This window comes from Ruditapes philippinarum, unplaced genomic scaffold (assembly GCF_026571515.1).
Source record: "Ruditapes philippinarum isolate M1 unplaced genomic scaffold, ASM2657151v2 ctg1576_1_1_1_1, whole genome shotgun sequence".
In the NCBI taxonomy this organism is placed as follows: Eukaryota; Metazoa; Mollusca; class Bivalvia; order Venerida; family Veneridae; genus Ruditapes; species Ruditapes philippinarum.
Genome location: NW_026857089.1, coordinates 46007 through 58125, shown reverse-complemented (window position 1 = coordinate 58125; position 12119 = coordinate 46007). Strand labels below are relative to the sequence as shown.

Sequence of the window (12119 nt, the reverse complement as noted above, 5' to 3'; positions counted from 1 at the left end):
CGCTCCACAAGGTACGTCAATAATTTATTCTATCAGATGATCTCGCTCCACAAGGTACGTCAATAATTTATTCTATCAGATGATCTCGCTCCACAAGGTACGTCAATAATTTATTCTATCAGATGATCTCGCTCCACAAGGTACGTCAATAATTTATTCTATCAGATGATCTCGCTCCACAAGGTACGTCAATAATTTATTCTATCAGATGATCTCGCTCCACAAGGTACGTCAATAATTTATTTTATTATATGATCTCGCTCCACAAGGTACGGCAATAATTAATTCTATTATATGATCTCGCTCCACAAGCCATTAATAAAGTATAACTTAAATATGATAAGGTTTATATTAAAAGAGTTATCATTGGAATATCTGTTACTTGTATTTTGTTCTGATGGATTTAACTAGCGCGAATCCCACTTGGCACCAATGTTTTTTGTGAAATCTTATCCTATTATTATTCACTGAGGTATTTGTCAAAAGCTTGTGAAGCACTAAAAATGCCATTATTTCTTTTTTCTCAGAAGCTTTTTACGTTTAGTGTTTTGTGACAGTTTTGGAAACGGTTCTCATTTGATAAATACATATTAAATGTATCTAAACTAACTTAGCTTTTTGGCCATTAGTATTTTATTGTGATTGAGTATTTTGATTGGAAGATTTCTGGCCAGACTGCAAGAATTTCCAGGGTTACAGACAGACCTGATACAGGTGTCATATGTCTATAACTATAACCACGGACCATTATAAAGTTAAATAATTTTTGTTTGATGTCTTCCAGCAAACATGGATGTAATAGTATCGCAGGTGAAGAAAGCTGTTAGTTTTGTTCTCACCTTGGCAACCAGACGAGGGTCAAGGTTGGTGAAATCTTAATTTAATATATTACCATTCTTGTATAGAGTTATAAATATGTTGCTTTTTCATTTGACATAACCATGTATGTACATCGTGTATATCCCTATAATACAGGAATATGAAAATAATGTAGGTATTGTGCAATAGTAACTACAAATTTATTTAATATAAAATCATATGTGGCTGAAATGAGTAACCTGGTCAGTTAAAAGGACCAATATGCATAGGTATGGCGTTTCTACTACACAAATCTTGTGTTACAAATACACTGTGACACATATATAACCTGATTTTAGCACTCAATTTTGTAATATATTAATTAACATCAAATTCTTAGACAACATAATACATAAATATTTTCAACACATAGCTAAACAGTAGTTTTGATGTGTATAATCACATGTGCTGTATATTTTAAAGCAGCATGCCTTCAGATTCATTCTAATTTTTATGAAAATTTTGAAAATGTGTTTAAAGATAAAATATTGTCAAGTTTGTTTGTTTGTTTGTTTGTTTGATTTTACGCCTTTTCTCAACAGTATTTCAGTCATATTGTCAAGTGAACAAAGATAGTAATTAACATGTTTCAACAGCAGGTTCAATCTAGGTAAATTACCAAGTAAAGGTCAAACTATGCAAAAATAGCCCTTATTATTGCATTAATCTCGCTGTAGAAATATGGTGATTTATACTGCAAAATCAGTCATTCATTGCATATAACATGTAAATCATCACTTGTTTTTTTTTAAATATTTTTATTTTTCTTAAAAGATTATTTCATTTTTCTCAAAGTTGATTTTCTTGAATTTAGAGGCATGCAGCTTTAAAACGTTTTTCTGTTGACAAATTGATATTGGGAAAACTTAAACAGCTGTTTCCCCAAGAAGTCGGATAATCTCTACTTACTGTCAGTGCTTTTTTAGATTTGATTGAAGCCTAAAAGTGTTTGAAATATTTTCGTGTTCTGTTTGGGTTAATTAAGTATTTAATATTGTGATGTTAAAGTAAGTTTTATATTTATCAACTTGATGTTTAATAAGGTGCTGTTTTGTGTAACATCATTGTTGAATATTTTTGTGTAATGTTTTTGTATAATGTAATCATGTATTGTTACAGTGGTGTTTATTTATGTGGACATTCAGCTGGTGCCCATCTGGCAGCTTTAATGTTGTCACAGAACTGGTTACAGGAAACCATGGTCAGTCACAGTCTCATAAAAGGTGTGTTCAGTGCTAATTTCAGACTTTTTCAGAACAGGGTGAAAGGGGCAGCCATGGCCAAGTGGTTAATGTTGTTGACTTAATACCATTTGCCCCTCATCACTGTGGGCTCACATCTGGCCACAGACTTGGAATTCTTTCATATATTGAAGCTATCTAGCTAGCTTATGGAACATTTGTGGTTCTACTCAGGTGCCTGTTTGTGCCTGATATATGCACGTAAGGGCACCTGAGATCTTCCTCTGCCAGTAAAGCTAGAAAGTCGCCATATGACATATACTGTGTTATTGTGACATTAAACCCAACCAAAAAAAAAAAAAAACAGCATAAAAACGTGGTGAATTTTTAAAGTATAGGATTTTGATTTTATCATTATTTTAAGTTTACTAGTCAATGATTTGAAACTATATGAAATTCAATTTATGATTCTCCGTCAATTTAACCTTGTGTGTCAAAGAATGTAATATTGGGAAAATGTTAATCGTAAATCTCTTCATTAAAACTAATGTTATGTACTTCAATATGGCAAGAAGGATTTTGATTTTCCCAAGTAACCTTCAAGTGTAAAATAGTAGTATGGTGACTGTCCATCCATTTTTGTCTTTTAGCCACATTATTGTCTGCTCAATAACTTGATAACTATAGGCTATGCTGTCTTCTTTCTTAGTAAGAAAGTTGGTCATGGTCAGTAGATAACCCCTCTCAGTTCTTGATGTCATAAGGTAAAACTCACAGTGACTGTGTTATCCTTGCCTGATCATTAACTTGAGGAGGAACTAGTCTAATTTTATTAAACTTAGTAAGAACATTGCCCACCCTTGTCAAAGATTTTGAGCTCATTAAGTCAAAGTTCAAGGTCATAGTGACACTTACTGAAAAAATCCTTGTTCAAGTAATAACTTGAGAAGGCAAAGGTCTAGACTTTTGTTACTTGGTAGGGACATGACCCATAGCCTGTTGATGATCCCTGTAATTTTAGGTAATATGTGTTACAATAAGAGTCACTCTTTTAAAATCTTTGTCCTTTTAACAACTTTTACTAATTGGTTTCTTCTCTCATATTTATACCCCCAAAAACGAAGTTTGGGGGGGTATATAGGAGTCACCCAGTGGTCGGTCGGTCGGTCGGTCGGTCGGTTGGTCGGTCGGGCGGTCGGTCGGTCGGTCCAGACGTCCGTTGCATTTTCCTTGTCCGGAGCATAACTTTAAGACTAATGCTTGGAATTCAATATAACTACACACAATGGTCAAGCACATTGAGAGGAAGTGCAGTGCACAAGAACCATAACTCTATCTTGATTAATTACAGAGTTATTGCCCTTTGTTACTTTTCCTTGTCCGGGGCATAACTTGAAAACTACTGGTTGGAATTCAAAACAACTTCACACAATTGTCAAACACAATAAGGGGAAGTGCAGTGCACAAGAACCATAACTCTATCTAAAGTAATTACAGAGTTATTGCCCTTTGTTGCTTTTCCATTGCTTTTTTTTTGGTCCGTTGCATTTACCTTGTCCGGAGCATAACTTGAAGACTAATGGTTGGAATTCAATATAACTACATACAATGGTCAAGCACATTGAGAGGAAGTGCAGTGCACAAGAACCATAACTCTGTTTTGACAAATTACAGAGTTATTGCCCTTTGTTACCTTTCCTTATCCGGAGCATAACTTGAAAACTACTGGTTGGAATTCAAAACAATTTCATACAATTGTCAAGCACAATAAAAGGAAGTGCAGTGCAGAAGAACCATAACTCTATCTAAAGTAATTACAAAGTGATTGCCCTTTGTTACTTTTCCATTGCTTTCTTTTGTCCGGACCATAACTTGAAGACTAATAGTTGGAATTCAATATAACTACATACAATGGTCAAGCACATTGAGAGGAAGTGCAGTGCACAAGAACCATAACTCCATCTTGATTAATTACAGAGTTATTGCCCTTTGTTACTTTTCCTTGTCCGGGGCATAACTTGAAAACTACTGGTTGGAATTCAAAACAACTTCATACAATTGTCAAACACAATAAGGGGAAGTGCAGTGCACAAGAACCATAACTCCATCTTGACTAATTACAGAGTTATTGCCCTTTGTTACTTTTCCATTGCTTTTTTGTCCGGAGCATAACTTGAAGACTAATGGTTGGAATTCAATATAACTTCATACAATGGTCAAGCACATTGAGAGGAAGTGCAGTGCACAAGAACCATAACTCCATCTTGACTAATTACAGAGTTACTGCCCTTTGTTAATTTTCCTTGTCCAGAGCATGACTTGAAAACTACTGGTTGGAATTCAAAACAACTTCATACAATGGTCAAGCACAATAAGGGGAAGTGCAGTGCACAAGAAACATAACTCCATCTTGACTAATTACAGAGTTATTGCCCTTTGTTACTTTTCCTTGTCCAGAGCATAACTTGAAAACTACTGTTTAGAATTCAGTACAACTTCATACAGTTGTCAAGGACATTAAAAGGAAGTACAGTGCACAAGAGCCATAACTCCATTTTGACAAAATACAGAGTTACTGCCCTTCGATACTTTTCCTTGTCCTGAGCATAACTTAAAACGTACTGGTTGGAATTTAAAACGACTTCATACAATGTTCAAGCACAATAAGAGGAAGTGCAGTGCACAAGAACTATAACTCTATTTTCAGTTTTTATAGAGTTTTTGCCCTTTGTTCCTTTTTTTTGTCTTTCTGGACTTATTACAGAGTAATTCAATTAAACTTCATCAATGGCCAACCACATTGAAAGGAAATGCAACATACAAGAACCACAACTATCTTTAATTGCCAACAACCATAACTCTATATTTCAATTCTTTTACAAGGTATTCTGTTACTGGTAACATCCTCATTTCCGAAGCAGTCTTGTGGGGGTATTAATCACATTTAGTGATAGTTCTAGTTTTTTCATCGAGTCCTAACACATCTTACAAAAGCACATGGGGGCATCCTTGTCCAATGGCTAAGGTCATTGATCACAGACCACTTGCCCCTCAATACTGTAGGGGTTCAAATCCCGAGAGGGACTTTGGATTCTTTCATGTGAGGAAGCTATCCAGCTAGCTTGTGGAATGTCAGTGGTTCTACTCGGGTGCTTGTACATGCCTTAAATTATGCATGAAATGGCATCTGAGGACTTTCTCCACCAGTAAAGCTGGAACCTCACCATATGAACTATACTATGACAGTGCAATGTAAAACCCAATCAAACAATAGCACATACTTGGGGCATAAAAAGCTTCAACTTGCGGAACTTTGAAATATAAATTTGAACAATGTGAAAGATAGGTTTAACATGCATTATTTGACACATTTATGAAACAAGGTATACATGTTATTGTGTTTAGCTCGACTATTCGCAGAGCAATCGAGCTAATGCAGTCACCCATTTGTCGGCGTGGTTAAGTTTTTGCGTGTAAGCTGGTATCTCTATAACTACTGAAGGGAATGGATTGAAATTCAACACACTTGTTCTCTGTGATTATCTTATATGATTGGCACAAGTCCCATAACTCTGATTTGCTTTTTTGCTTAATGATGTCCCTTTTTCAACTTAGAAATTCTTGGTTAAGTTTTTGTGTGTAAGCTGGTATCTCAATAACTACTAAAGGGAATGGATTGAAACTTCACACACTTGTTCTCTGTTATTATGTTACACTATTGGCACAAGTCCCATAAGTCTGATTTGCTTTTTTGCATAATTATGCCCCTTTTTCGACTTAGAAATTCTTGGTAAAGGTTTTGCGAAGGGAATGGATTGAAACTTCACATACTTGTTCTCTGTGATTATCTTACATGATTGGCACAAGTCCAATAACTCTTGTTTTTTTGCATAATTATGCCCCTTTTTTCGGCTTAGAAATTCTTGGTAAAGGTTTTGCTTGTAAGCTGGTATCTCCATAACTACTGAAGGGTTTGTGCCTTTTTTGGGACAATTTTATGCATTCATAATAATAAAGCAGTGATTTACTCGGTAAAACATCTTAATAACAAGCCTGTACCTTTTCCGACAATTTTATGTATTCATATAGGTAAGCATTATTATATTCAATGAAACACCCTTGTGATAACTTTTCGAATAGTCGAGCGTTACAGTCTTCCGACAGTTCTTGTTAATTTTTGTTATTTTTCAGGAGGTTTGTTAGTGAGTGGTGTGTATGATCTGACACCGTTAGTTAATACATATATAAATGATCCTCTCAAAATGACACAGTGAGTGCTTAACAATTGTCTCTCTCAATTTTGATTTTGTTTCTTAGGAAATATATGTTTTATTTAACTGTGTTGGCATTATGTTCATTTTAAGTTTAAATAAACAAAATACAAAACATTTTTATGAAAATCTTTGCTTTTTGAAATGATAAGACTTTTATGAGTCATATAAAATGACTTTGGTCCTTTTGGTGTGAAAAGTCAAGTTTATTTTTAGCTCACCTGTCACAAAATTTTAAACAACAAATGATTGCAACATTTTAATTGGTTTTAGTTGTATGGTATAAATTCAAATTTCACAAGAAATAACAAAATTGCTAGATTATGTCTAGATTCAGTGTTCACAGTGAAATGGAAATTTATGAAATAATGTTTAGAACCCTAACCCTACTGTCAGTGTTAGCCTGCAAAACAAAAATAGATATCATATTGTTTATTACTTTGGTTTAAACATATTTATTTAAGCTCGATTGCGAAACAAGTTCTTGCAACTTATATTAATCACTTTCGAGTCCGCTTCCTGGAACCAACCAGTACTGGTGTCATATGGAGAAACATGGTCGTGACCCGAGTAGGGCTCGAACCCATGATCTCTGGGTTGAGAGGCAGACACCTTAACCACTAGGCCACCGCTCCCCTTGTTTATTACTTTGAAGCTATATCAGTTCATAGTTATTTATTAGAGTGTTTTTAGTTTTAAAGTTATATAGCTCATCAGAGATTGATTTTAGTTTTAAAACTTTATCAATTAAGTATAAAATCAGAGAGATATTTTAGCTGATTGATATTTCAGAGAAGATGCAGTTAGAAACAGCCCAGTGACACATCTTGACAAGATTGTAGAATTTAGTGAGAAGCGTAGATTTATTGTTGCCTATGGCGATCATGACCCGCCTGAATTCAAGCGTCAGAGTACAGAGTTCAACAGTGTAAGTACTTTTCTACTTGCAGTATTCTGTTTTAGTCCCCTACCGGTTTAACCGGAGGGGACTTTAGGTTTACCCTCCGTCCGTCTGTCTGTCAGTCCGTCCGTCCACAAAACTGGATCCCGCGATAACGCAAAAAGTACTGAAAATATTTTTATGAAACGTGATATATGGATAGATGGCAGTATGGAGATTATGCACGTGTTTTTCTTTTCTTTCTATGTTGAAAATTCTGGTTGCTATGGCAACAAATAGTCTGAAAATATGGCAAATTTAACACATAAACTGGATCCAGTGATAACTCAAAAAGTACTGAAAATATTTTTATGAAACTTGAAATATTGGTAGAAGGCAGTCTGGAGATTATGCACATCTTTTTCTTTTCTTTCTATGTTGAAAATTGTGGTTGCTATGACAACAAATAGACTGAATTTCAAGATTTCTGATTTAAATTTTTAAGCTTTTTCACTATAAGTTCTTCATTTCTTAAGGTGTTTACTTCAAACTTTAAATATAAGTTTCTGGTCATCAACCACATCATATGTGACAAGGTTTACAACTCTAGCACAAAAAAATATCAGAATTACCTTTTAAATTCAATCTGGAAACAGTAAATTAATAATTATCTACTACACAAACTTTCTTCCTAGGAGATAGAAAAGTTTGTGTAGTAGATATCAGAATTACCTCCCTTGAACTTGAAAAAATGTCGTTTTTAAATCACTTCTTTATTTCTTAATGTATCTACTTCAAACTTCATATATATGTTTCTTATTATCACTCAACATTTTTGAGAAGGTTTAATACTCTAGCAAGACTATTTCCAGAATTATGTCCCCCTTGAACATAGATTTTTTTCGAGAAATTGGTATTTTTTACTCCATCTTCTTCATTCCTTATAGGATTTACTTTAAAATCCCACATTGTAATAATATGACAAGGTTTATAAATCTAGAATCCATATTTCCAGAATTATCTCCTCCTTAAACTTTGAATTTTTGTGCCCCCACGTTAGTGGCGGGCATTTAGATTTACCCTTGTCCGTCCGTCCGTCCGTCTGTCCGTCCGTCCTTCCGTCCGTCCTTCCGTCCGTTCACTTTTGTGTCGCACGTAACTCAAAAAGTATTTGACCTAGAGTCATGAAACTTTACAGGAATGTTGTTCAGCATGTGTTGTTGTGCACCTGGGTATTTTCGTCTGGATATTTTTAGTATTTTCAGAGTTATTGCCCTTGACTTAGTAAAATTTTGCAATTTTCAACTTGTGTCGCACGTAACTCAAAAAGTATTTGACCTAGAGTCATGAAACTTTACAGGAATGTTGATCAGCATGTGTAGTTGTGCACCTGGGTATTTTCGTGTGGACATTTTTAGTATTTTCAGAGTTATTGCCCTTGACTTAGTAAAATTTTGCAATTTTCAACTTGTGTCGCACGTAACTCAAAAAGTATTTGACCTAGAGTCATGAAACTTTACAGGAATGTTGATCAGCATGTGTAGTTGTGCATCTGGGTATTTTCGTCTGGATATTTTTAGTATTTTCAGAGTTATTGCCCTTGACTTAGTAAAATTTTGCAATTTTCAACATGTGTCGCACGTAACTCAAAAAGTATTTGACCTAGAGTCATGTAACTTTACAGGAATGTTGTTCAGCATGTGCAGTTGTGCACCAGGGTATTTTCGTCTGGATATCTTTAGTATTTTCAGAGTTATTGCCCTTGACTTAGTAAAATTTTGCAATTTTCAATTTGTGTCGCAAGTTACTCAAAAAGGATTTGACATAGTCATTAAACCTTATGGGCAGGTTGCTCAGCATATTTAGATTTGCACCTGTGGTTTCGCTTGTGGATTTATCAAGTATTTGTAGAGTTATTTCCCTTGACTTAGTAAAAAGATTGACAGAACAGTGGCGCGGTGGGGGCACCCGTGTCCTATGGACACATTTCTAGTTCTTATTCATTCTTTAACTTTCTAAATTTTTTTTATGGATTTCTTCAAATTCAAAATAAACATTCATTATTTAAACCTACATTATATTTCTTTTTTAATTTTCATCTTTGTTACTTACTATACATTATAGTTAATGCTATATTTGAAAATTGTTATTTTTTTACTTATCTTCTTTGTGACTATAAATGGTATCTTTAAACTTAAAGTAAAACTCACATCATATATGACAATGTTCATAAATCTAGCATCTTTATTTTCAAGAGTTATCTTCTCTTTAAGAATTTTGCATTAAAAAAAGTTTTATTTTGGTAACAGGGATGTTTGAGAAAATAACTTTAGAGTCTCCTTCAGTCTGTCTGTCTGTTCATAAAAAACTGTTGCCTGAGATCACTTTTAAAGATTTTTTCCAACAAATTTACTTAAAATAGAGAACAATTGAAACATTAGTTATTCTTATTCATCCTGAGAAAATTGGACCTTTTGATTATCTGTTGTGTAAACATAATTTCTTTACTTGGCAGGGAAACTTAACACATTACTGTGATATAGACAAACTTAGAACTCAGAAGATTTAAGTTCATTGATGTCATTCATTCACTGGTAAAATTGAATGGCCAATGGCCCATCAGAATGTTGCTGGGGTTCTAACAGGTAGGGGACTTATGGATTGCTTGCAATACTATGATAATTGATTGTTTCAAAATGTTTCAATGAATTTCACCTAATTAAATGACAAAGATAGGTACATGTAATATGCATAATAATAACTCAGGGAGATGTTTTTTTCTGGTTTCTGGCTTGACTTAGTACACAGAAAATAAAATATATCTCTGGTCATTGATAGGGTTAGAGTCTCTACAATAGTTGCTGTTTTCTTTAATTACATATGTCACGGTTTATAACTGTTCACTATTTAGGGGAGAATAATTATAAGCGGCTCAATAACTCAGTCAGTAGAGCTGTGGTATGGTATTTTGAGAATCCTGGGTTAGTGTCTCGGTCTGACTGCACATTTGTCTCAACCTGTGACACATAAACTTACTTATTTCATAAATATTAATCAAGATTCATATATGAATGCTATTTGCCCTTTGTTTGTTTAGTTTTATAAGATTGTAATGTAAGTTGTAATTATTTCAGGCTCTTTTATCTAAAGGTATTCAGTCTACTTTGATGATCATACCTGATACAGACCATTTTAATGTGATAGAAAATCTACATCTGGAGGAATATATTTTAAGTCAGGTACTTTGTCATTATATACGTTACTATAGAAATTTCTGTTCAATAATGTAAACTATTTATGTAATTAGAAAAATGTCAGTCAATAAGAGTAAGAATAAACATGATAAAAATGGGAACATTTTCATTGAATGTATATTTATCAAATAACCACCTGAATGTGTGAAATGAACTTGGACTTGTTTGGAACATTCCATTAGCAATATCCGGGATATCAAGGTGAACATTTGAAGTTAAGTCAGCCAACAGTATAGAGCCCTGGTCAGACTACATGGATCTACAGGCTAGCCTGGGTCTTTACTGGTGTTAAATTTCTTTAACCTTGTATTATGGTCATTCCCACTATATTGTATTAGTAAATAGATTTTCCAGAAATACTTACATTTTAAATGATGTGTCAATATTCTTAGTTTTATTGTTATATTTTTTTCAGGAAGTTATAAAGTTAATGAATCTGAATATTGATACAATACTGGACCAGATGCAGGCAGCAAATTTATCTTAGCATACATATATAAACATTTTGTGTAAATTTTATTCACATCAGAATGGTTTCAAATGGTGCAGGGAAACAGTCTTTCATAATAATAGTGTGAATTGTATGTAAATTTAGGAACCAGCTAAAAACATACTTTATATGAAGAAACTGTCCAGCTAGAGATGGTTGTCTGCTCTACCTAAATGCTCCCCCTCATTATTTGTACAAGAATGGTGCAGGGAACCAGTCTTTCAAACTAGTAGTGTGATTTGTATATAAATTAGGGAACCAGCTAAAAACATACTTTATATGAGGAAACTGTCCAGCTAGAGATGGTTGTCTGCTCTACCTAAATGTTCCCCTCATTATTTGTACAAGAATGGTGCAGGGAACCAGTCTTTCAAACTAGTAGTGTGATTTGTATATAAATTAGGGAACCAGCTAAAAACATACGTTATATGAGGAAACTGTCCAGCTAGAGATGGTTGTCTGCTCTACCTAAATGTTCCCCTTATTATTTGTACAAGAATGGTGCTAGGAACCAGTCTTTCAAACTAGTAGTGTGAATTGTATATAAATTTGGGAACCAGCTAACAACATACTTTATATGAGGAAACTGTCCAGCTAGAGATGGTTGTCTGCTCTACATAAATGCCCCCCCCCCTCATTATTTGTACAAGAATGGTGCAGGGAACCAGTCTTTCATAATAATAGTGTGAATTGTATATAAATTTGGGAACCAGCTAAGAACATACTTTATATGGGGAAACTGTCCAGCTAGAGATGGTTGTCTGCTCTACCTAAATGCTCTCCTCATTATTTGTACAAGAGTAAGTCATCATATTGGCAACTTGAATACAGGATATAGTAAAACACCAAGTAACACTGTTAAAATGTTAGCAACTGTGAACATAGGAACCTTATCTGTCAGTTCTTTTATATTAAAGTCTATTACAATAATTCAATATGGCCTGTTTGGTGTATTTTTATATTGTATACATGTACTTTTATAAACACTTCTAAATTATGTATAATGCTGTGACATTTTGAGCCTGGTCAGACTGCATGGAATACTGGTGATATCTTTCAGCTGCGGAAGTAAAAGTTTAAAATTTGACTGTGGAATCTGGGTAATGAGGACAACACATCCTGTTACAATATGATCACTTTATAACATATTGTTGGATGGTCATTTCTGCTGTTATTCAGCTTTTA

The 12119-nt window shown here is 34.1% G+C and overlaps 1 protein-coding gene across 2 annotated transcripts in view; it reads left to right on the top strand.

Annotated features, from left to right (window-relative positions):
• LOC132748748 (kynurenine formamidase-like) overlaps positions 1–12119 on the top strand; it is a 44464-nt gene that overhangs the window by 12531 nt on the left and 19814 nt on the right. The window contains exons 7-12 of one of the 2 annotated variants that reach the window (XM_060738384.1): positions 785–863; positions 1978–2081; positions 6231–6309; positions 7103–7238; positions 10325–10429; positions 10860–10963. In XM_060738384.1, the coding sequence (XP_060594367.1) occupies positions 785–863; positions 1978–2081; positions 6231–6309; positions 7103–7238; positions 10325–10429; positions 10860–10931 (575 nt within the window). In that variant the 3' untranslated portion in view covers positions 10932–10963. Of the gene's footprint in view, positions 1–784; positions 864–1977; positions 2082–6230; positions 6310–7102; positions 7239–10324; positions 10430–10859; positions 10964–12119 lie in introns of those variants that run through there. The other variant, XM_060738385.1, reaches the window with a different exon arrangement.